Genomic DNA, 26475 nt, shown 5'->3' on the forward strand with positions numbered 1-26475 from the left:
TTTGTGTTCAGGACTCCAAACCCAAACACCCAATGCCTAACTTCCATGCTTCCATGCTTCCATGGCAGTCAGGTGAGCACTCCCGTCCCACCCCACTGATGTATGTGAGATTGGGATGCCCACTACTATGCTGGCTGCTATGGTTCAGCATTGGGACTACAATTTCCATCATCCCTGACCACTGGTCATGTTAGGTAGGGATGGTGGGAGTTGTAGTCCCAAAACAGCCAGAGGGCCAAGTTTGGCCATGCCTGGCCTAAACTATGTTAATGAACAAATCCCCTCCCCAAAAGAATCTCCCACACAGGAAATACAAGGGTATCGCTCATCCAGGTAAGCTCCCTAAAGTTGATTAATAGCTATTCCAACCATGACTACTCCAGTTTAGTCATGCTGACCACATGACCCGGAAAGCTGTCTGAGGACAAACGCCGGCTTCCTCGGCCAAGTGAGATGAGCGCCACACCCCATAGTCAAGTTTGACTGGACTTAACCGCCCAGGGGTCCTTTCCCTTTCCCTACACTCCTGCTAAATACTCTTGCCTGGAGACATGGAACAAAACTATCTCTTCAGGCATAGTTTGCATTTAAGGTGTGCATTCACAGATTTATAAATAATTACCGTATTTTTCTGTCTATAAGATGCCCCCATGTATAAGACGCTCCCAATTTTGGGGGACTCCGATTTAAGAAAATGGGAGGAGATCTATCCGTGTATAAGATGCCCCCAAATTTTGGACATTATTTTTTAAGGGGAAAACCCTAGTCTTATACATGGAAAAATACGGTATTTCTTAAGCCATTCCCAAGCATTCTAACTGCACACTCCTCCCTACTCCATAAGGCAAGACTTTTGATGTGGTGATCTTGGCTTGCATTGTACCAGACTTCTCTGGTTTGGATGTAATAGCATATGGCTTGATCCAAACCATGATCTCTGCATCAAAGCTGACACACAACAAGAAGAGGAGTAGGGAGGGGACAGAAGCAAATGGCCATAGAAGATTATGCTTATTTCAGGTCAGCTGCTATACTTAGCCTGCAACTTCCTGCTAGAACCTCTCTGTTTCTAGTTCCAGATGTATCATAGTGTTTCTACAGATCTTTCCATAATCCAAAACGTATTATTCACATTAGAATGGTTCCATGAATCTCCAGGAGACTTTTAGTTTTGCAGACCATTCAAGTTGAATTTGATTTCTGAAAACAATAACTGATTCAACTGTCAGGTTTAAGTGATGATACCAAACAATACAGTAATTAGGTATTTAAAGTCACATTGAAATGTTTTTACCGTCTGTTTTAGGCTCCTTAGTTATTTTCCCAGCTGTAATTTTGTTAACTTAATTTCTATGAATAAATTATATATGGCAAAAATAACTGTACTGTATGTATAAATACAGAATTAGGATGGGCTTCACTTAAGCAGTCTTGATTGTTAGTAATAAATATTATAACAGGCTATTTTGCCTTTACACTTGGATGATTTAAGCATTTGGCAAACAGCACAGGCAAAAGTTGAATCTGAATCCAATTAGATTTAGACTGCAATCTTATATTTACAGTACTAGGAACTAAATCTCAATGAATTCAAAACAACTAAATTCCATGTAAACATGTTTAGAATGAATTATTTTCTTTCAAGGGCATCCCATTTTTAAATCAAAGTTTATTTTGAAGACTATTTATGGTAGCTAGAAGTATATGTTTGTTTATGTACACAAACACCTATTACTATAGTAAAGTCAAGTCTGCCAATACCACAAAGGTATCATTTTTTTTAAGTCAAGGAACCTGAAATTTATTAATCTATTGCATTTATATAATACTTTTTTCTCTAAGGAGCTCAAGGTGGTTCTTCTCCTCACCATGACCATTTAATTCCCATAAAACCCTGTGTGATAGGCTAGGCTGAGAGACTGTGACTGGCCCAAGGTGACCCAGTGTGTATTATGACCAAGTGGGGTCCAACACTTTAACAAGTACACCACACAGGCTCAAAGCAACATTGCATCTAAAACACTTAAGATTTTCTTTATCTAGAAGTTAAAAATATATCTATATATAAAAAATAACTAAACCAAAGAGAGACAGAAGAGCAAAAGAAAGAAAAACACATTCCCCCTTTTGTATGCATTTATGCAAGACAGATTTATAGGGAAGTTTAATAAATTAATCATACCAAATGCAACATAAATGGCAGTGCAGCAAAGCTATGATTACTCAGATGTAAGACATACTCACAATGTTAGTGACATCTGGAGAGGCTCCATTCTGCAGCAGTAGGAGAACTATGTTCAAATGGCCCATAAATGCAGCCACATGTATTGGTGTAAGGCCCGACTGTGAAATAAAGCAACAGCAATTTTACTCCTCTGCAGAGCGCCTTTAGGATCTTCCTCATTTATTTAAAAGGAGAGTGTGGAACTAAGAGAAGGAAGAAATAGTGGGGAGAGATGCTTCTTTAGGAAATTTCTCTACCTCTGTTATAGCTTGGATAGAAGCCCCGTATTTCACCAGCAGTTCCATGACTTTAATGCGATTTTTCTTGCAAGCAATGTGCAGTGGAGTAAAACCATTCTGTGCAAAAGACAATCATGTTAGTTATAGCATGCACCCCTCAGTTCTCATACAGCGTTAGATTATCAGATTTTCTTCGGTAACGTCAGGTTCTGACATACTGAGAAAGCATATACGCCAGGGCCAGTTTATTCCCATTTAATCCCAGCCCAAACAGAATGTGTGGAGCTAAAGTGCCCTTTTGAAAATGCAAAATGTGTCCCATGTGCAATTTAATGTGTGTGGTGTTCTTCACATGAAAAAATAGTGCTATCCCAAATGTGTAAATAAGACAACCACATAGATGCGCATATAGAGAAAGCATAATGCATCAAGGATTTTATGATAACGTCTGCACAATGGGCTTGATGTGAAATGCAGGCTTTGCCAACTTGTATTTGAAATTTTCTTGCAACACTCGTGTGTGGGTGAAATAAAATGCTACTGGACCAAGTTTAGGCTTTTACTCTTACGTTTATAAAGTCCTAACAACTCAGAACCTGGTTATCTTTGAGACTGCCTTGCCACTACATACACTCAGTATGTGGTGATTAACATCAGCAGCCTTTAGTGTGGTTGCACCAGTATTATAGAACTCTATTCCTTTGGTGATTAGACAGGCGCTTTCTAGTTTGTGCTTTAAATCCATGCTGCTGACTTTTTTTTGTTACTCGGGCCTTCCCTAGTTTATTTGTTATTGGTTTTCAGTTTGCAGAGGATGTGCAATGAAGGATTTTCATTTTGCCACCTGATTTTGTTTTATGATTGATTTTTCATATTCTTAAATACTTCTGTTCACCACTTAAATATTGTATATTAAGTATATTTTATTTTAAGCTGTTCGTGAATTCTTAAACAATTATTAAATAAACCATTTTTTTAAAAAAAAAAATGTTTTAAGGAAAATTCATTCTGGGAAATTTTGGCTCAGCTCTACAACAAATAGCCATTCTGTCTTCTATAATACAATTCCCCGAGAGCGTTGTTTGTTTAACAGTCTTGTCAAATGTAGTACGAACAATATCATTATCACTGAGATGACTATCTTTGAATGTTAGATCTAAATGATTTGCAGCACTATGATTTTAAAATAGCATTTTGAAAAGTCCTTAACTTATAACCATTTTAAAAGAAAATACTCCATAACTTCCCCCTTCTTTTTGTTTTAAATATTAGGGAAAAAAGGGGGGGCATCTCTTCACATCTCTGATTTACTCTAAGTTAATTAATGCCTGTGTTAGAGAAGAGAGAATGAATGTTGTTGCTTGGCTGTTCTTTTTCTAACAGTTGCTAAAAGGTAATGAAAAAATATCACCAATCCTGACTGAAGCCACTTAGACAATTAGCTTAGGTGTGATATTGGTCTCTAATGACTAAGTTCAGTTATTTAATACAGTGGTACCTCTAGTTACGAACTTAATTCGTTCCAGAGGTCCGTTCTTAACCTGAAACTGTTCTTAACTAGAGGCGTGCTTTCGCTAATGGGGCCTCTTGCTGCTGCTGCGCCGCTAGCACACAATTTCTATTTTCATCCTGGGGCAAAGTTCTCAACTAGAGGTAACTCTTCCAGGTGAGCAGAGTTTGTAACCTGAAGCGTTTGTAACCTGAGGCGTTTGTAACTCGAGGTACCAACTGTAGTTTAAAAATCTGTTGAAACACACCAGAATTATCTGTTGTTTCATTTGGAAATGTGAAATCATACATTGGGTGTGTATGTTTTATAAATAAAATAAAAATAAAAGCTGAGTCATCTGGTTTATCAAGAAAAATCGAGAACAGGACTCTTTTCTTATACAGCTATATGCTAGGGCTTTTTCTCTCACAGACCTCTGGGGACAGGGCAAGCATGAGCAACCCCTTTCTCAGGCTGACACTTGGCAGCTTTAACCTGTGGTGAGTTAGCAATGCGCTTCTGCCACTCCCTGCAGGATTCACTATTTGGCATGCCAAAAGTAACATTTGAAGTGGGATGCCAAAACACGGATGTTGCACCATGTAAAGACACCATGAACTGAAAGCCAACACAAGCAACTTTTTTTCAGTTCAAGTTGCAAGTTGGATTATTATGTACAGGTATCTATTATGCCATAGCTGCCAAGTCTCCCGTTTTTTGCGGGAAACCCCTGTATTTTAAACCATTTCCCGCTGGCAGACCAGATTGGAAAAAAATCCCGTAAATCCCCTGGATTTCCTACCTGCCAGGGAGGCTCCATTTTGGGTGCCAGTGCCGCCCGATTTCCGGTGCCCAGACATGGGTAGCGTGGCACCAGAAGTTGCTTCTACGCATGTCCGGACATGCGTAGAAGCGACTTCCGGTGCCGCGCCACTGCTGATCCCGCATTTTTCAGCGGGAGACTTGGCAGCTATGATGTATGCAGCTCAATACCGTATGTGACAAGGTTTTGATTAAGGCTTGCTGTTGTGTGCATTACTTTGTGCCACTAGGAGGCCAGTGCTATTCAAATGGCTTTTTAAGAAGCACTAAGCACCAAAATTCTGTAAAGAATGAGGACACTAAGAATTAAAGTGCCATTTTAAAAATAATTTTCTTTTTTCTTTTTTATGTTAACTGTGAAGCTGCTTAATTTTTAGATAAATTATTTCTGAACTAGAAATAGTTCAGAAATAGTCTTGTTTTGGAAATAGGCAAACAGAACTAGAAAAAGTCCTGTTTTGGAAATAGGCAAACATGACAACTGATAGGAAGTGATATTAGCAGCTTCTGTTAAACCAAATGTTCACATAGCATCAAAAAAGAAAGATCCTTCTCTATATGTAGTTTCCAGACAGAACTGTTTTAGTCAATTAACTGCAATTTTAGTTGCTTTTAAGTTATGAGTGAACCAGCTAGAATAAATAATACAAGTAAAGTTGTGAGAATAGCCATCAACAACAACTGTTTACCTATTATACACCATACAAACATCATTCTTCCTTTTGAAAGGCATATCAGTTGAACTGTCTGAGCCATAAGCCAATTGATGCCAGTTACATTAACAGTCCAGAAACCTGAATTTCAAACACAGCCTGTTTTAAATGCCAATTAATAATGAGCATAGGATGGAGTCTACTTAGGCTGCAATCCTAATGGACAACTCATGGTTACTTCTGTGTAAACAGGGTTGTATTGCAGCCTTAGAATCCATGGTGGTAAAATATTAAAGAGACTATATGGCAGCTGCAAGGATGGTTAATGCGCTGCAGAGAACTTGGGCCAGAATTCAGAGAGCTGCTTGGACACACACAAGGGGCTTGCATTGACTTGGTGGGTTTTATTTTTAACCACTGACGTTCACCATAATACAAACTATTTTTGAAATGGAGTGGCCCTTATAAATAGTTTGCTGCGAGGCAAGGGAGGCTTGTGGGGAGGAGGAGGGTTGGGAGGGGAAGAGAAGCCCAAAGCCATCTGCTAATAGATCTAGTTTCCTTGCCTCCCCTCAAAAAGGCTACAACCTCCTACAAGCAAATGTGAGTTCAGACAGTGTGAACATACCTACTGAATTAGAATTATTAGACAGTGGCAGAGACCGCAATGTCTAGAATCACACATTAGAACCATTAGATTGTCATTTGCGTAGCTCACTACACACTCCTTTCAATACAGAAGGCACCGTGTACCCCTTTATTACAGGGAGCAATGGGGAGAGTTCAGACAGTCACAAGAAGCAGCTGGATCCATGTGACTGTGGCTCTCTGCAGATGCTCCCCCTCCACATGAACACTGAATGTGTGGAGCAGGAAGGGGAACCATGTGCCTGCTGGCTTCAGCCCTGGCATCCATAGTCCAAGTGTCCCTGCCCCCATAATGCCCACGCAAGCTGCATGGACACTGGGGGGCAGAGGCAGTAGGCATGGTAACATCAGGGGTAGAGATCAGTAAGCACCGGGTCCTTTCCATGCAATCACTGCATGTGTGGAGGAGAATGTCCAAAGACCCCCTTGTGTTTCCAGTAGAGGTACAGGAAAAGTTTACCAGAGCACGAGCATTTGGATTTGCTCTCTTGTCCAGCAGAAGTTTGGTGACACGATAGTGGCCACAGTGTGCAGCAACATGGAGGGCAGTCAAGTAATCCAGCGTGACATCATCAACAGGAGCTTTGTGCTGCAGTAGGTGTTTGACACACTCCACGTGGTCACCTTGGGCAGCCATATGAAGCGGAGAGAGTCCATTCTGCATAAGGCAAAAGTTCAAAACTGCATCAGACTCTACAGGGTGGTATCCAATGCTAGTCTTACATGGAGCCCATTGAAATTAATAGATATGACTGATTTATACCCAATAATGTGAGCACCATTGCTGCAGCAGATTTCAAAATAACTTGCAGACCCTACTGGAATAGTAAAAACACAGCACACTGACTAGGAATTGCCCAATTATTTGGTTAGAAGTGGTACACATCCTTCAAGGAGATGTGCACATTTGCTTGGAATGCATGCAAAGTGACATACCCTTGGAGGGCAAACAAGGGAATGCCCCTGTATCCCTAATTTGGATCCAACCTGCTGTCTACCACATTTCCAGCAATGTAAATTGAACAAGGTTCCTCTGAGATATTCTCATGTGACTTTGTCAAACACCTTCCTGGTTGTGGGAGAAAATGCAGAAAAGCATTCCTATGCATAAAGGACAGTACAAAAGCACCAATCTAAGTTAGACCTCATTCTCCAGGCTGGTGTGTAGTGGCCTGAGTTAAAGTCTGCTTGTTTTTATGTGTAGGATTCCAGCAGATTATTGCCATATATGTCTGTACCACAACTTACTTACATTCCAGATTTTCTGCTTTATGCATAAATACTGTAAACTACCTTGATATTTCAAAACCAGACAAATGCCATAGGTCTCTTCTATTGTGAGTTACCCACCTTGGTCCTAGCAAGCAGTGGAGCACCTCGTTCTAGGAGCAGTTCTACAACCTGGTCGTGTCCACTTCGTGCAGCGCAGTGAAGTGGAGTCAGTCCATCCTTTAAAAAAGCAAAAACAGTGAAATGTTTATCATACCCAACACTTGTGCCCATGGAATATATTATTCTTCACCTATGAAGAATATGTGCCTTTAATGTGAGGGGTATCTTTGGGGAACTAACTGTCACTCAAATCACATGGTATCATTCAAGGTCCATCACCACTTATGAGGATGCAGCATGAAGAGACATTACAGAATTCAGGTAACCAAAGCGATAAGCTGCCACTCTCCCGATCCCTATGGGCAGTTATTTCCTAGCAGCTTCCATGTGGCTGTAGCAATGTATACCAATCCCCAGTTCTTAAGCAGAAGAAAGAGAAGGAGCATTTTCTACCGATCTCTTTCTCCACTGTTTTGGAATTGCCCCTCCTGTCTGTATGCATTTATGGTAAAAACAATACATGGTGAATACCTGTGTTGCCTCAGGTTACTTTTGAAACAGGGGTAAAAAACACAGTGCTACGGAGGTTTGGGCAAGGGGGGGAACTAAAAGGGCGATTGACGACCTTAAAAGCATAACATGAAATCAACAGTGGAAGAAGCCTTAATTTAAGGCTGAAAAGCAAGCAGGCCCTAACAACCATTTGGCAAACTTGCTGTGACAGCACCGTCTCTTTGCTGCAGAAGAACATCCTGTCCCAAAGCACTCGCAAGGCTTCTCTGCCACTGAACATGACGGTTAGCAAAAGACAAGTCTATGAAAGATTTAGAGAACTGAGTGCATCCTAGGTGACTCCAGACCTCGGAGAGCAAAGAAACGAGGAAAGAATATTTGTGTTTAAAGTAAACTCAACTCTGAAAGACACTGCTACATGAAGGGACAGAAGGAAAGCACACAAAAGGAAATAAATTTACCCAAGTCATATTGGATGTTGTTTTTGTACAGATTTGCAAACATACCCATGAACTCCGTAGGACACAATTCAGCAAGAGTTACTTGCAACTAAGTATTGAAGTCTATGGAATAGAACTTAAGGCTCAATGACCTCTGTAGTCCATGCATTCAGAACCCTGCGGCTGGATTACTGAAACACACTCTATGGGGGGCTACCCTTGAGCATGAGCCAGAAGCTCCAACTGGTGTGGAATGCAACAGCCAGACTCCTGGTGGCAGTATGTGACCAACAACGTGTGACATCAGTGGTAAAACCACTGGCTGCACATCTATCAAAAGATCAGGGAATGCTGATTTCAGTAAGACTTTTTGACAAAGTCCCTCATGATATTCTTGCAGAGAAGCTAGTAAAATGTGAGTTGAACAAGGTAAATGTTAAGTGGATTTGTAGATGATTGACTGACCAAACCCAAATGGTTCCATATTATCCTGGAAAGAAGTGACAAGTGGAGTGCTGCAGGGTTCTGTCCTGGGCCCGTTGTTGCTCAACATCCTGATAAATGACATGGATGGGGGATTGAGCAGATGGCACCAGACTGGGAGGGGCAGCTAATGCCACAGAAGACAGAATTTGGATTCAAGATTACCTTAACAGATTGGAGAACTGGGCTCAAACTAACAAAATGAATTTCAATAGGGGCAAATGTAAAGTTCTACATTTAGGCAAGAAGAACCATCTGCAAAATTATAAAATGGGGGGCACCTGACATTCCAGTAGCACATGTGCAAAGGATCTAGGGGTCTTAGTGGACCACAAGCTTAACATGAGTCCAACTCATTAGAAACAGCCAGCATGGTCAATTGTCAGGAATGATGGCAGCTATTGTCCAGCAACATCTGCCAGGCCACAGGTTCCTAGCCCTGCTCTATAGCCGCAAAATAAATCCTTGTTAGCTGAAAGTCACTTGACTGCTGCAGTTACAGCTTCTGGATCCCAGAAATACACTGGAAGTAGCAAAACCAGAATAATAGCTCAATGTAGCCCTGGTGTAGCTTCTCTTTGGCACCAGTGGCTAGGAAGGAACACTAGTGGGGCAGTGGTTTCCAGTAATCAAAGGGATCTCAGTTCTCCCACTGCTGAAGGTGCTGCCATGAAACTTCTAGCTTGTTTTGTAGTAGCACAACTTCACTGCTTAACCAAAGAATGTCTAAAATATAGAGTAGAGACACAAGGGAAACCATTTATTCCTCTGGTTCCCTCTTATACAAAATGTGAAAGCCACCTGAGATTAGATAAAAGCTGTACGTAACTTGCTGCTACCTTACAGGACCACGTCCTCAATCAAACCAGTAAAGGTATAGCAAAGTAGCAAATCAAGCAAGCAAACACTTCCTCTCTTCTTCCCCAACTTAATCTCAAACATACTACTGCAATAACCCTTTCAGACAAGCTTCTATTATTACTGTGGACATGATAGTGAATTGCGAATGAGATTTGTAAAGTAACTTTTTGGAACTAGGCATAACAAACTGACATAGCATTTTTTAAAGTCATGATCAATCAATTCTTCCAGGAATTTACCTTGTAAATTAATGTTTATGCTTATTTCCCCCCCTTTAACACTACTGCCTGTTTACATATAACTTTATTAAAAGAGTGTTGACATCTTAAGATTGTTTAATTTATTATTTGTGGGGCTGGCCATTTCGCCCCCCCTACCCCCCCCAACAATGCCATCTCAATGCCATGGAGTGCCAGCTCAGTGGTTGTTGCCATTGCTGGCAGCAGCAACATGCACACATATTCCCAAACAAACAAACAAAATTAAGCGGGGAAAAGATAATTGAACCCCATCCACTGCTGGATAATTGCCCTTCCTGCTGGAAAAAAAGGTGAAATGGTTGCCCTGAATACTCTGCTCATCAACAGGCTGGAGAATTTTGAGAGGCCATTTGTGCACAGCTGTGCCTTTAAGGTAACCCTGTTCCCTACCTATCTTCCCAAGGCAACTGAAACCTAGTGAAAATATGCACACCCTTCAAATAGTGCCCTATCAAGGCACAGGCTTCAAGTATCCTGAAATGAGAAAACCAAAATATGGAGTACAAGAGCTCAGCTTCAGTGTGAAAACAGAGCTCATTACTGAATCATGAAAAACCTACTCAGATTAAACCACAGTGAGCCCCACAGTGAGGAAAATTAAATGATTCTAGGAAGACATAATTTTTTGACCAGGCCTGTTATTTCTGAATTCCTGTTTTGATCTGTCTCATTTTCTCCATTTATTTATTTAGCTTTAGCTTTATTTAACAAAATGTATAAACAGCTTGATTGCAAAAATACCCAACTCAAGACAATTTACAAAAGCACATCTGTGGTTCGGTTTTATAGTTTTTATATTATTTTTGTATACTGCTGAGAGATTTTTAACTTTTAAGCAGTTTAGAAAAGCTTTCAAATAAATTAATGAATAAAGAAGGAATCTCTTCAAATAGCTGTACCTGAATTCAGATCCTCTCACCAATTTGTGACTCGTGAGTTGCTCTACAGCTCACTGAGTCATGCTGCCAGCTGTAAGACTCTACTGACAGATTCACTTCTTGCCAAAATTCCAGTCCGTTTGATGGCCAGGTCCTATTTTCTGTCTACAACCAGGAAGCAGAGCAACAAGAGTACTGTGGCAAATCTCTAGGGCCTTACAGGCTTTACAGACAGCAGGCGGACTTGTTCATCAGTTCAGCAATTGTCAGCTGTTCCCCAAGAAACAAATGTTTTGGACCTAGAAGTGGAAAGTCCAGGAAAGGCACAAATCCAGAAGCTGCTCTGATTCCGCTTGGTAAGCACACCATCAAAAGCCAATTCTGAGGGAGTGGTGGCCCCATTTTCTTTCAGTGTAACAGCAACATTCAGTGGGTTTGTGTTTAACTGCAATCACTAAAGAGATATATTGGGAAGGCCCTTAAAGAAACATAATTAAAATTTATTAATGAAGTCTGTCGATGATCCTTGAGTTTAAGTGTGATTTCCCCTGGTTTTGTATTGTTCACTCAGATACCATCTTTGTTTTCTGCTGTTTGCCACATTTTCCTCAACAGCAGAAAGCCTGTGGCAAAGGTTCTGGCCATAGAAAATAAGGAGAAGCACATTCTCTGTATTGCACTTAAACCAAAGGTTTAAGCTCCTCACAGTCTTCCTTCCTCCTTCTGAGCCCTATGGTCATATCATGAGTTAACATGCTTCTTAAACCACACAAGCGAGGGAAACTGCAGTGTGTGAGCTGAAATGGAGAAACAGTAGGTGGTAATTGTCCCCTCCAGAAACTGCCTTGTTTGTAATGTGCAGTTTGGCTTCCAATTGAATTGATGCTTTTGAATTATGGTGCTGGAGGAGACTCTTGAGAGTCCCATGGACTGCAAGAAGATCAAACCTATCCATTCTGAAGGAAAGCAGCCCTGAGTGCTCACTGGAAGGACAGATCCTGAAGCTGAGGCTCCAATACTTTGGCCACCTCATGAGAAGAGAAGACTCCCTGGAAAAGACCCTGATGTTGGGAAAGATTGAGGGCACTAGGAGAAGGGGATGACAGAGGATGAGATGGTTGGACAGTGTTCTTGAAGCTACGAACATGAGTTTGACCAAACTGTGGGAGGCAGTGGAAGACAGGAGTGCCTGGCGTGCTATGGTCCATGGGGTCACGAAGAGTCGGACACGACTAAACGGCTAAACAACAACAAGTTTGGCTTCCAAGTCCCATCTACCAGGTAGGGTGCAATGTTTGAAGCCAAAAGAGGAGGCAGCAGCTTTTCTGGTTGTTTGGAGTGGGTTACAGATCACTAAATCACTGGGATATAAAGATGCTTTTCTATTCACTTCTCCAACTGACAAATGGTGAAGCTAGACTCACTGTATCCTTGAAAACTGGCAAGTGTCACATCATTCCTATTTTGTTTTTTATTGCTCTATTTACTTATGGCCATAGCTAAGCAGACAGAGCAGACAAAGAGGACATAAATGGATCAAAGCCTGACACAAGGACACCACCACAATAGCGTGACACTGACAAACAAAACCACAAAGATCTGGAATCTCCCACACTGAGAAGCTGCCAGCAGTGTCCTTGAGAATGAAGAAAAAGGACGGTGTTAAACCTGTGAATTAGGGTGCCAGTGCTTTGGGACACTCACTAGGTTCTGTGGGTGTGTGTGTGCTAGCAGCTTTGAGCGACACTCCCAGCTGACAGGGGTGATAAGCCAAACAATGAAAGACTTTTAAAATTAGATTCTTTATGAGAAACTGGAGGGGGTCCTATACAGATCGCATATTGCAAGGCTGCACTTTGATCTAGCCAGTTTAGCAATATAGCATGTTCAAAAGATAGGGAATAATGTATAACAAATTAAAGCATGACCAGTGCAATCACATTGTTCTTTCATGCTTGGATAGAATAGATGCCTAAACTGCGATTTTAAAATACTTTTGTCTGTAACTCTGCCCCAGAACTGAAGCTTCTTTAATCAAAAAGGGCATTTGCTTGCTCTCGCCTACCTTCCATACACAAATGAATCTCTCCCTCCCTCCCTCTCTCTCTCTCTCTCTCTCTCTCTCTCTCTCTCTCTCTCTCTCTCTCGTACACAACTGTTTGTTTTTCTACACTAGTATGCAAGCACAGTGTCCGATACTCCAACCACGATACTCCAACCAGCAATTATTTGCCAGGGTCACAGACCATTTTTCAGCTCTAAGGTCTTTCTCTTTTACTTCTAAAGAAACCCTGAAACCACTTATATTTCATGTAATACAAAGGCAGTGGGTGGAGCTAATGGAGCCAACAGTGGGCTTCCCTCGGAGCCGCCCCTTGCCCATTTAAGCAGCCTATACCTGGGGCACAGCCTGTTTGTTCCTGCGCTGGGTTTCCCCACCCATCCACCCATGGTTTACACTGCTAGTCAATAACTTTGCTGTGGCTACGGTGGTCATTGTTCTTTATGGGGCCAGGTAGGAATTTGCCCACCGGGCTAATTGGCTCTGACCCGGTGGGTTTTGCCTACCTCATATCAACTGTCACAACTGGTTGGGCATTGGGGCAATCCTTTGTTTTGGATGGAGGGGAGGTTGTAGTCTCCGCCTGCCCCTCCAAACGCTGTGGGATCCCGTTAAAGGGATCTGGGGCGAGTGGCAATTTTTGCATGCCCAGGCCAAGGCTGAAGGCACTCCCCCAGATGGCAGTCCCTGCAGATGTCACCCTATTTGATGTAAATCTTAGGAACCCCCACCTGGATTGACCATGTATCACTTCCGGCGGGTGGCCCAGAAGTATTTAGATTGCCCTATTCCCCAAGCCAAACCACTTTCATCTGTATTCAATAAAGTTGTGGCCTGTTATGACCCCAAACCAGTCTTATTGGTCTCTTATTTATATGGGTTGGGGTATGGGAAGTCCGATGCCCAGTCCTGCAATCATATCTTACTTGACTTGTTAACAGCCTATAAATTAATTCTAGGAACTCTTGGAAGTTTCACTGAGAAGTTCAACAAGGGCAGACAGCTTTCTCTGAAAGATCAGGTGGCACTGAATAAATTTTTGAGACGTCACTCAAGTAAAGCAGCAATTGTGAAGCAAGAACATTCAGTATCCAAAGTTTTTGCTCCGTGGACAGAAGGAATTGCCATTCATAGAGCTACTCCTTTCATGAGTAAAACAACCTCTTCCATGAGTGGAAATTCTCCTTTCAGTCACAGAACAAAAACTTTGGACTCAAGACTTTAATGCGAACAATGGCTTCCTCAATGGCTTTCTCTAAAGGAATGCATATTGCTGTTCATATTTCTGATCCCTGCATAAACCAACAAAGGAACAAAGGGGGGGGGGGAAGGAGGTGCAGGATGACATTCAGGGAATAGAAACACTCACCCTGGTTTTGGCATCGATCTGCCCTCCACGATCCAACAAGAGCTTCACCATGTTTGTGTTTCCCCTTTTGGAAGCCACATGCAGTGGGGTGATTCCATTCTACACCATGAAAAGAACAAACAAAAAGCATGATGGACTTGAAGAGGTTCAATGGGGATGGCTTTGCGATTTGACATGATACAGTATAGAAGATAAGCAAGGATGTGTCACAGCATACAGAAAACAGTTAGCACTGTCCTATCTTGAGAAAAAATTCCATAGCAATAATTTGCAAATGCCGTTAAATGGAACTAAAATATATGCATTTTTATAGCTATAGAAGGGGGGGGGAGGGAATCTGATCTCTGTTATGTTTCAACATTTTGTTTGAATAAACAGAAGTTTACTACAACAGTTCTAATTCATGAGAACTGGGAAGGGGTGGTAATTTTGTATGGAAGATTTCACTTATCTTCATTTAGTAGCTAATGAAATTTTGATTGTTAATCAGTATAATTACTTAATTTGAATGCAATAACGCAGGTCCGAATGTTTCTGTTGATGTATGCACAAAAATCTCATGAGAGTAATATGCATACATAATTTCAAATGTGCACTTTTAAAGGGTATTTTGTGTATCTTCAGGAGGTTCTTCACTGATTTACTAATCAGCAACAAAAACATTCACCAAACATCGAACATCACATTCACACTGTATGCAAGACAAATAAATCAATATTTATAACATACTGGTATACTTAAATATAAAGCAACAATCATAGCACATTAGCTAAGACACAATGACACCTATTATTGTAACAAATATCAGCATTAAAAAGGTCCTAATTAGGTTGGAAGGTTTTGTCTCATCCTTCATTTTTTGCAATTGCCATTTTTTGCAATTGCCATGTGGAATTGCAATTGCACATATTTCAGCTGTGGGTTACGTCTCTTTGTAGAAAGCAGGAAGAAAATATAAAATCATTGGAACTTCCCATGTCAGCAAAATTTTTAGTAGCTTTGAAAAGCAATCCATTACACAGAAATATATTAAGATGCAGATGTTTAGTTTGTACACAGTATTTTATTATTTTCTACATTTTGTTGTATGGTGTATTTTCTTTCTTCTATTTTTTCAAATTGTATCTTAGTTGCTTCTTGCTAAATTGTTAGTCATCCTGGGAACACACTGTTGAAGGTGTGAGATAGAAACCATGTAAATAAATAAAATATTAAGAAAAAGCAACCCTTAAAACCTTATTCATTTGTATTGTGCATGCAGCAGCCAAGGGTGACCCTTTCAGGCAATTGGCAATCAAGTTTTCAGCTGTTCAGTGGCAAGATGGGGGAACAAGTCTAACTAATAGCTCAATTCTATGCATGCCTCCTCAGAAGTAAGATCAGCAGGATTTCCTCCCAGGACTGTAGCTTAAATACATCTCCATGTCCTGAACAGCTGTTATTTGTACATAATCCCAGCAGCTGGGGTGCTGGGAGGAAACATGCCCAGGACACCTGCAGAGCAGGTGTGGGGAATCTTTTTTCAGTTTGAGGACCACATTCTCTTGAGGGGAACCTTCTGAGATCCACATGCCAGTAACAGGCAGAGCTAAAGGCAAAAGTGGGTGTAGCAATGGATGTGACTCTTACCTTGGCAAAGTAGGCTGTATTACAGCCATGCAAAAACCAGGGGCTTTTGTACACCCACACCTCTCCATCCAGCAAGCAAGAAGCATTATTACAAAACACCGAGGTGGGCACAGAGCAAGGCTGGTGAGGAGTGCAGGAAAAGCAAGGGGAAATGGCCTAGGGAGAGGACCAATTGCCCGACACTGATTTATTTCTTTTACTTGGTGGTGGTATTGAATTCCCACTTAAAAGATATTCAAAGGGACTGACAACATTTGTCAAAACAAAACTACCCTTTTTAATCATCAACATCCAGTGAAAGTTTAAAAGCCCACATAAACCCGTTACCATGTACATTTAATTTGGGATAGAAGCCTATACATTGTTTCCTGGAAGTAGGCCCCATTGAGAACTTGGACATGTATGATGGCACTGCTGTGGAATTAAAAGGCACACTCACACTGTAAAAGTACTTTCCACTGCCCGTTATAAAGCAAGTAGAGAAGGAGCCAGAAGGATTCCTTCTAGAGGAAGGGTGCGGTACAAATCCCATTAATAAATTAAAACATTCCATAAAGCAGGTGCCACAGTAGAAAAGGCTCTATTCCTGGCTAACTATCGTTTACTCAATGGCAAGTGACACACAGCAGGGCCTTCAATGTTAGCTACAGCATTCAAGTAGGACATTCATATGAACAAGGAAGTTATTAAGGAAGCGTAGAAATACGTGTGCAGAAGCCTGCTTCTATCTGCATATGGCCAGTAGCTGAACTGCAATGTGAACAGTATATACTACATATCTTAAGCATTAAAGAATATTAAAGAGTTGGAGCTTGTGTGCAAAGTACATATGTGAACAGACTAATGAGCATAAGGTATCTGCTACAACAAAGGGTTTTTTTAAGAATGCCGAAAGTTATATTAATAATTCAATCAATGTGTTCTGAATCATGTGCATGAAATTTACATTCTTTCCCTCTACACAGAAGTGTATTGTGTAAAGATAATTTATTATAGTCTGATACTTTTTTTGGGGGGGGATGGCTTATTTGTTGCAAGAATAAATGTAAGAATCATTAACTTTTCATAATTTTTCAAAACAGACTTGGAAATTGTTTTTAGTTTTGTTTTAATTTGAACATTTAAAGAAAGGTCATAGAATCAATCATTGACCTCCCTCCTTTCATTGTTCTCTCCATGCACAAAAAAGCAAAGAATCCATACCCTTGCTGTGAAGTCTACAACAGCTCCTCGGTTGAGCAGAAGTGTTGCTACATTAACATTTCCATAGTGTGCTGCTATGTGCAAAGGTGTGAATCCACTCTGCAAAAAAGAAACGGTCTTAATCAGAATGCACCAATTTTTACATAAGGAAGCATTTAACTTTTTAAAGCTATTATTATAAACAGAAGAGTTACTGTGACTCCTTCCTGCAACAGGTAACCAAAAGCACTATTTTCCAGTTTAATATCTGGGTTTTTCCATTTTTATTAACAGACAACAAAAAACAACCTTCTCTGGGTCTTCTACCAAGGAAAAATGACAAATCCCTTGATTCTAGCAAGAAACGATGCTTCTGAGCATGCTCAGAAGAGTCACTTCACCATCTGGACTTCCCCAGCTCATTTGACCTAGCTAACAATGAGGCAAGCTTTCACCTGGCACCAGTCCCCTCCCCTCACTATGGTCTCCTTGAAAAGAGGTCTATTCTGTCTGGGTTTCCTAATCATTCCTTATAAGCCCTTCAAAGTTTTGATAGTATATGACAGTGTTTCTCAACCTTTTTTGGGCCACGGCACACTTGTTCTATGAAAAAAAATCCCGCGGCACACCAACTCTGTGCCGCCCTATATTTAGTTTAGTTTGGAGGGGAGACGTAAAGCATGCCACTGAAGAACTGCTGCGCGGTAGCCAGGCAGACCCACCAGGCGCAGAGCCTGCGGAGCGAGCGGGGACACGTTAGACGGCATGCACAGACCCCAGGCGGGCAGACATGGGTGCGCAGCTGCCGCCGCCTCCCTCCCAGCTGCCCCAGGCAGCCGCCGCCGCTCTGGCCCGGCGAAGGGAAGCCCTGCGCAGCCTTCCCCGCCTGCCTCCTCTTCCCCAGGCGGCGGCAGCGGCGCCCTCTCTGGCCTCAGGCTGGATGCCGACTCTAAATTTTGCCACGCCGTGCGGCGACGAGAAGGGCGTGTCCTTTCCGGCGGGTCAGCGACGTGACAATGCAAATCGCCCTTCTCGTCGCGGCACACCAGCCAGCGTCTCGCGGCACAGTAGTATGCTGCGGAACACCGGTTGAGAAACGCTGGCATATGATCACAAAACCCAGATGGTTCTTGAGACCAAATGGAGACACTTGCCCATTCATTTCCATGGCAAATTTAAGTACTGCTTTGGTTAGAAGATTAATGTTTTCTTCACCAAAGCATATTAGCATAATGGTACAGTATAACAGCTACAACAGAAAAAACTGTACACTGGAGTGGAGGGGTGGGGAGAGATACACAATCTCCCAGTGACAGATTTGAGGCTACTCTTCATTTAAAACCTATATAAACCATATATAAATGCCTATCATAAAATTAAAAGAAACATTTTACCTCAGTACCTTTGAGAAGGTTTCCACTGGGATCTCTTCATTTATCAATAACCAACAACTACCCACAGGAACCATGATGCAGATAAGCATTAATGGAGTCACAGCGTTATACCCTGTTTCTCATATTTTAAGACATACCCATAAAATAAGCCATAGCAGGATTTTTAAGCATTCAAGGAATATAAGCCATACCCCGAAAATAAGACATAGTGATAGGCGCAGTAGCAATGCCAGCTGCGGCAGGAGGAGGAGGAAAAAAATAAGACATCCCTTGAAAATAAGCCATAGTGTGTTTTTTTGAGGAAAAAATAAATATAAGACATGTCTTATAATATGAGAAACACGGTATTACATGCAATTGCCCTGTATTTCAAATTATCCCCATAACCCTAATGCTATTTCTAATTCCCATTTCTTGTTATCTAAAAACAATCTCCACCCTCTCAAAAGAACAAGGGAAGAAAAAACATCAAAGCAGAGGAGAAAATATACATTTTTGTCATCAGTGCACATTTAGAAACGAAATTGGGTACAGTTTGAACTGTATATGACAGGAAAATGCAGCAATTATCTGGGGGGAGGGGGGGAGTAGATTAACAAAACTGTTGTTTTTGGTACCTCAGTTGTCCTATTCACCATCATCTGTTGCAGCATGTTTTGGAAAAAAGAGGAAAGATATTACAGATTGGCAGAAAGACAGAGGCCTAAATTGTTCGCTGAAATGAATTATCTTGTTGTTATGGGAGAAAGCCTGAGCTAATGTTCAATTGAACTGTATGCAGCCCACCTTCTCTTGGGCCACAAACCGGTTTCCCACTCAACAGCAACACTGCTTCAGCTTTCCCCTTCCCCACAACAGATTATCAGGTTTACAAAGACTGAATTTGATATTAACCTCGTGTTAATTGGACTACATTTTCAAATGCAAAAACTGTCAAACACCCTTAGAAAGTCAGCGAAAGGAAAACTTAGAAACTGAAGGGCGATTTTTGTGCCTTGAAAATCTAACCCGTTTCCTCCAGTTCTACATTGAACAACAGAGCTTTTATTGCAGATACAGGTTTCAGCAACAACTACCCGTACTAGAAGAGGAGCGTTATTATTTGCATTAATCTTTTTAAAGTAATGGAACTGATAGGAATCTCTGAGGGCCACTTAACAAAAGTATAAGTTTCTTTTTTTGTTACCATGTAAGATGTTTTATATGTACACTTAAAAAGTGCAACATTTGAATGCAGAAAAACATCTAAATTGTTTAAGGAGCTACTAAAGACTGCTGTTTCTTCTCAGTAATGAATCTGAGTTTGTCCTGCATAAAGGACAAAACAGGCCCTGGACATCCCAATTTTTTAGTACGACTACCAATACTGGAGAACAAGGAGGGAGAAGCAAGCGTATTTTTACCTTAGATTGAACATCAGCATTGTGATCATTCTGGAGCAGAAGAGCCGCTGATTTGGTGTCATCTTTCCTGGCAGCAATGTGCAATGCCGGCAACCGGACTTTCCCTTTAGTGTCATTCTCTAGAAGGATGGCTACTGCCTGATTGTGTCCTTGCTGTAATGCAACCGCTAATGGAGTAAAGCCGTCCTGTTGCAGCAGAAAATAAAAAATTCTGCATGAAGCCAGAACCCTTATAAAGAGCTCCCACAAAGAGGTGTGTTGTACTTCAACACGCAACATTTTATTAGCCACCTACCGGTAGCAATGTATCAAACTCTGGCAACCCACCAAACACTCCAGAGAGGCCCATCTCCAAACATATTTACTACTGAATTTCACTTCTGTTCAAAAATAATGTAAAAAACATAGGTGGTATTTTCAAGGCTGATGTAGTGATGAGTTATTTGGCCCATATACTGCTGCTAGTTGAATGTTTCTGGTGCTCTTTGGGGTTTTTGATGTTGGTGGTTTTTTATTGTTAATTACTGATGAAATTGTAATTTAGCTTTTGTATATTTTTATATTAATTGGAAGTCACCAATCGATAACTAATAAATCACATATGCAATAATAATATTTGGTTGTGAAATGGCATGCTTATTCCCCCCCCCTTATAATTTAAGCAAGCCAAACAAAATTTGCGGAAAAAAGTTTATATCAGTTCAGGGGAAGATGCATAAAATATTTCCACTAGCCACAATCTAGAACACTTATTTAAACATGTGGAAGGGAGAGTTGAGTTTCAGACCTTCAGGTGGAAGACTGAGCCTTGGAGCTCAAAGGGTGTTGCCTGGTTGAACACAGGGCAGAACAGATGAGTGCTTGACAGGCTAGAATGAGGCAGTATGCTCCAGGTCAAGGGTAGAGCCTGGGAGACATGGAGATGGAGGCAACAGAAAAAGCTCAAGCCAAGAATGAGATGGTCCAGAGAACTAGTCCCTTTCCTTCTTGTCTCACATCCAGAGATTCAGTGCATTTTCCTGGAGGCCTTGAACAGGTCAAAAGCCTGATCTTTGGGGAAGGGATAGAACTCAGTAGTAAAACATCTGCTTTTCATGCACAAGGTCTGAAGTTCAATCTCTGACATCTCCAGGTAAGGCTGAAAGAGACTGAAGCTCTGGAGAGCTACTGCCAGTCTATGCATATGGACCATTGGTCTGACTCAGTATAAGGCAGGTACCTATGTTTGAGTTAGGACTGGGATATAGGAACACTTATGTAAAGACTTATGTGCCACAGCTCAGTGGTAAACCATATAGGGTGTCCTTTTTTTACAGAGAGCAGGCCTCTATTTGAAGGAGCTCTCTGTCTGAGGGCTGTCTAGACCTAAGGAGTCACAAAAAGGGAGAACATACACATCAACAGGGCACTAAAGTTGTCCATCAACAGTTAGTAACACCTGAGCAGCAGACTGGGCAGCCACACAAGTCCCCTGGTGTCTTCCCCAATATGGTGAGATGTACTCTACTGTATTTCTGTTTAAATTATAGCGATTATTTCTAAATTTGCATCTACATGTATAAATTACCATATGCAAATTGAACTCTTCTGTTCTCCTTTTCTTAATGCAAATCCTTTCTTTCACAATGCATAACTGATCATGCTAAAAACACAAGTTTTGCATGCAAAAGATTCAAGCTTCAGTCCCCAGGTAGGACTGGGAAGGCTCTCTTTATGAAACCCTGCAGAACCACGACTGGTCAACATATACATTACTTAACTAGACAGACTAATGACCTGACTCAGTACAGTATAAGGCAACATTCGATGTTTCTTTCTATTTTCACTGTGTGTGCTCAAATTCCAAAAGCGGCTTGCAACACAATTGAAGGAGGACTGTTTGGGATTAAAGTCCAAAATCCCCCTGGGCATACAGAAGGAATGATGAATTCTTGGACTGCAGCCTGTATGGTTCCTATCTAGTGTTGTCAATCTAGTGTCAGCTGTTTGAGGTAAAATTACAGAAAGCCTATCCTTTGGTTAGAGTTAGGCCAGTAGGAGAAAAGAAGGAGGTGTCTTTTCAAAATAGGTGAGACTCAGTTGTGTTGGCTGAAAAGAAGGATTGTTTTAGATCCACCTGGAAAGATGTGAGATGGCACCTCACCGTGCTTATGCTCACATCTCCAATATCATATTATTCTTAAGAGAAATGAATTAGTTTGTTTGGGGGGAGGTGGAATCTACTGAAGATTATTAAACAACAACAGTAAAGAACTGGGGGTTTCAAGATCAGGCAGTGACTCATCTACAAATGCTGTTTCTGCCTTGTTGCTTAGCAACCACACAGGATTTCATACTCTAGCAAAGCTGCCACAGCAACATGATCTTGGCCCATCCCAGCAACAGAAAGCATTATTTTAGGAACCATCATCAAATGCAATAGTATCCGCTGAATGAAAGGATAGAGAAAACAGCTGTTAACAAAGGCAGGCTTGGCTGGAGTGCAATGTTAATAAATGTCATACCATTCTGAATACCCTGGGGTAGGTTAACTCCATGCCGAGGAGGGTGACAAATGTAGGGATTGATAAGGGACCACTTTTCACGATTGCTAAAAGTGGAAGAGCTTTATGAAAATATGCAGATTTGTCCATAGATCAACACTTTCTAAGTTTTTACTTCTGAGGCAGACATTATAATACCATAATAGTAGGGGGCGGGGGAGAGAACTTAAGTTAACGTAACTTTTGAAGGGACATGTGGGAGGTTAGATTTATGGGTATGCTGAGCCAGTGTGGGTTAGGTCTTGTAGGTCATAATCTGTGCTTTACAAGGAGCCTGGAAGACAACGGGAATCCAGAGCACCAGCTAAACTAAGCCTCAATGTTCAGAGGAAGTAGACCACTGAATACTAGATATGAGGAACAAGCAGTAAGGGCTGTTGGCTTCCAGGAGACAACTTATTCAAATGCTGTACTCCCAGTCAGCTCTAGCAAGGCTCTTCTGACATTATGTTCTTCTGCTAATGCAGCCCTGCTGAAGAGGTGGGCCACTGAATTCTGTACCAGCTGATGGTCTTCAAGGGCTATTCCAGGCATCCCCAAACTGCGGCCCTCCAGATGTTTTGGCCTACAACTCCCATGATCCCTAGCTAACAGGACCAGTGGTCAGGGAAGATGGGAATTGTAGTCCAAAACATCTGGAGGGCCAAAGTTTGGGGATGCCTGGCTACTCTGTTCAAAATATCATTGCAGTTACCTGAAGGGAAGGGGGTTTTGGTGGTAGTACCCAAGGTATGGAACTCCCTTCCCTCTTACTACTACTACTACTGTTTACCTTCCCGCCGGAGCGGTACCTATTTATCTACTTGCACTTCGTGCTTTCGAACTGCTAGGTTGGCAGGAGCTGGGACCGAGCAACGGGAGCTCACCCTGTCACGGGGATTCGAACCGCCGACCTTCCGATCGGAAAGCCCTAGGCTCTGTGGTTTAGATGCCACCCACATCCCACTACTACTAGTAGTAGCAGGGCCGGCTCTATGGGTAGGCTGGGTGGCGCGGGGCGCCAGGGCGGTGGCCTGACAGGGGGGCATCGCGCGGCAGAGTCACGCAGAAGCCATGCTGCGCCCGCCCACCAGCCGCGACAAGAAACGGGGCGGAGCAGGGGCACCGGAGCGATCTCCACACCACGGTGTCAGGGCGCCCGACATGGTTGAGACGGCCCTGAGTAGTAGTTAAATTTATTACCCACCCTTCATCAGCAGGGCCCCGTACACATTACAATGATTTAAAATTCAATATTAAAAACATTAAAAAGAAATTATAGTGACTGGTATAGGGTGGGCCCTGAGTAATTAGCAGCACAAACTTAAAACTTTCAGGCATTTGCTGAGCATTAACACTGGGACCTCCTTAGTGAATTACTGTTTTTCTGGTTACTAAGACTATAATAATAATAATAATAATAATAATAATAATAATAATAATAATAATAATAATGTTATTAGTTTTCAAGTGTTGTACTTTTAAAATTATTTATGACCCCATCTCTGTGATAGTTGTTACAATGAAGAATGAGCTACATGTTTTAAACCAATAAATACTCTTCAAATGGAAGACCACAAGAAGAAATCATCTCTGGGTGATAATTGGTACTAATAGCGTGAATATGTGACACCCTGAACAGCTAGGAACAAGTGACATTACGCCATGTTAGCATCATATATATTACACAATCCATATAACTAAGCCCTCTGAAAGTGGTAGTAGCCAGGAATCATTAAATTAGAGCTGTGCCCCTGCAAAAAGTGAGAAATGTAACTAAGTCTGGGAGCCATCAGTGGAGTTAGTTTACTGTACTTTGTGACATCTTCCTAGGCTCTATGACTCTGTCCATACCACCATCCCTTTCAGCTCTGCTTGACTTATTCCCTGCTCTCAACATGCTCCTTACAGGGGTGTATCAAGGGGGTGCGTAGGGGGCGGTTCACCCTGGGTGCCACCCTGGAGGGGGGTGACACTTGGCACGCCCCCCACAACTCCCAAGCCGAGCCCCGCTGTCCAGTAAAAACCCTCACTCGGCAGCTGGCTGCTCACTCACTTGCTCGGCGCGTGCTTTGCTTCTTCCTGCTGGAGTGGAGGCAATGGGCAGGCCAGGGAGGAGTGTCAGCGGCGGCCGCTGACGCCCTTCCCTGGCCGGCCCCTTGCCCAGGAACAAGAAAAGTGAGTGCTGAGCAGGTTAGCAAATAAGCTGCAGAGCGCAGAGGATCGCAGAGGATCCCGGTGCTGGAGCACTGCTGCCGGCAAGCCGCTGAGCAAGGTTTTTAAAAAACCCTCGCTCTGCAGCTTGCTCGCTCACCTGCTAGACACGCGCTTTGCTTTTTCCTGCTGGGGTGGAGGCGAGGGGCGGGCCAGGGAGAGACACCAGCAGTGGCCGCTGATGCCCCTCTCTGCCCCCCCCTCGCCTCCGCCCCAGCAGGAAGAAGCAAAGCGCGCGCAGAGCAAGTTTGCTGCTTGTTCGCGGTTTGCTGCTGCCGGCGCTCCAGCACCGGGATCCTCAGCCACAAGCAGTGGATCACAGTGCTCGAGTGCTGCCGCCAGCAACCTGCTCCATACGGCGCATGCATCGTACGGAGCAATGCTGCGCATGCACCGCACGGAGCGGGTTGCCGCTCTGGGTGCGCGAGCGGCTAGCTACACCACTGGCTCCTTATTCACAAACTTTTCTAGATAAAGCTTCATGATGATCAGAAAGTGAAAGAGCGACATATTGTAACCTTATAGACTATCTGCCCCCAAATGGGATCTCATTTGGTGAATGTTGAAAATAGTTCTATGGGGAGGGAAGGAATATCAAGGCCCTCTAAGAATGCATTAGCAACTAGACTGGAGATTAAGGAGCTGGATGGGGTCAAAGTGTGGAAACAATGTGTTTGAAGTTTTCTAGGACCTGAGAGCCAGACTACAGTACAGGTTACACACAGGCATCTATTTCTTTCCTGTGATGGCTCTTTTAACTGAAAAGCAGCTTGAAATCTTTCATTGGGAATGAAGGAACAATGGGGGGGAAGGTGCTGCATAACCCTTTCCCTTACATTATTGCATTATGTGTGCTCAGAATGCCTCTCCACCACCTGTTATCTCAACGGTTGAGGGAAAGTTGCACATCTTTCCCCTTGCAGATGAGGGAACAGCCTGGGGTAATTATCGTTTTGAGCAAGTGAAGGGCAAGAAAGAAAGGGTTAAGCAGACCCTCCCTCCGGATGGAAGCATTTGAGGCTGCTCTTAAGAGAAGTCAGGGCAAACTAAGAAACAGGAGTGTGTGCCATGTAGATTCATCTTCACGGTTTTATAAAAGAAAAAGGCTATAGAAAGACCTGTAAATAAAATATCCAAGTACAGTACCTCAGTAGCAGTGCTCTGGTTGGCTCCATTTTCAAGAAGATATTTCACTACTTCAATGTGGTTCTCTTGAGCTGCCATGTACAAAGGAGTGAAGCCATTCTAGGGGGAAACACAAATAATAATAATATTTTCACTGAGGGCCTAAGGAATTATGACATCAAAACATGGATATTAAAAAGTAAAGCTCAGCTGCCATTTCCCAAATAAAATGAAGCAGAATGGAAAAGAAAACCAACAAATATAAAGTTCTGCTGTTTAAATTAATTATATGTGCCCTATAATAGTCTGTACCCATTTGCTGCTGCTTCACCAGATGTTTTGAACTACCGACTCCCATTTGGAAGATGGTAGCCCAAAACCTCTGGAGGACACTAGGTGAAGGCTGCAACAGAATACATGTTTTCAAACTGCTGCATGAACAAGCCACTGAAATATGAACACTTTGGCTCTTTGGTAATGATTTAGTAACTCCACATAGCTTTTTATAGCTTAGTATCCCCTTGATATCTTTTTCATAGCATTTAAGGTAATTTGGTGTTCGCTGGGAGAATTCATTACTAGACTGCTTTCCATGTAGGAAAATGGGAATGTTAAACTGGCAATAAAATTTTATAAGCACTGACGAGGAAAGGGATAAAATATATTTATTTATTGCTTTTATTTAACTGGAGGCAGCCCACTGGGCGCTATAAAACCATGGCCTCAAGAAAAA

At 42.2% G+C, this 26475-nt stretch overlaps 1 protein-coding gene across 34 annotated transcripts in view; it reads right to left on the reverse strand.

The window, feature by feature from the left end:
• ANK2 (ankyrin 2) overlaps positions 1-26475 on the reverse strand; it is a 316546-nt gene that overhangs the window by 81086 nt on the left and 208985 nt on the right. For 24 of the 34 annotated variants that reach the window (XM_088660422.1, XM_088660406.1, XM_088660416.1 and 21 more), the window contains 9 exons: positions 25764-25862; positions 19882-20067; positions 19096-19119; positions 17106-17204; positions 14274-14372; positions 7426-7524; positions 6536-6733; positions 2482-2580; positions 2245-2343 (listed from right to left, as the gene is read on the reverse strand). In XM_088660422.1, the coding sequence (XP_088516548.1) occupies positions 2245-2343; positions 2482-2580; positions 6536-6733; positions 7426-7524; positions 14274-14372; positions 17106-17204; positions 19096-19119; positions 19882-20067; positions 25764-25862 (1002 nt within the window). The remainder of the gene's footprint in view (positions 1-2244; positions 2344-2481; positions 2581-6535; positions 6734-7425; positions 7525-14273; positions 14373-17105; positions 17205-19095; positions 19120-19881; positions 20068-25763; positions 25863-26475) is intronic. The other 10 variants (XM_088660409.1, XM_035113087.3, XM_088660408.1 and 7 more) reach the window with 3 other exon arrangements.

The sequence above is a fragment of the Zootoca vivipara genome, chromosome Z1 (assembly GCF_965207765.1).
Source record: "Zootoca vivipara chromosome Z1, rZooViv2.hap1.1, whole genome shotgun sequence".
In the NCBI taxonomy this organism is placed as follows: Eukaryota; Metazoa; Chordata; class Lepidosauria; order Squamata; family Lacertidae; genus Zootoca; species Zootoca vivipara.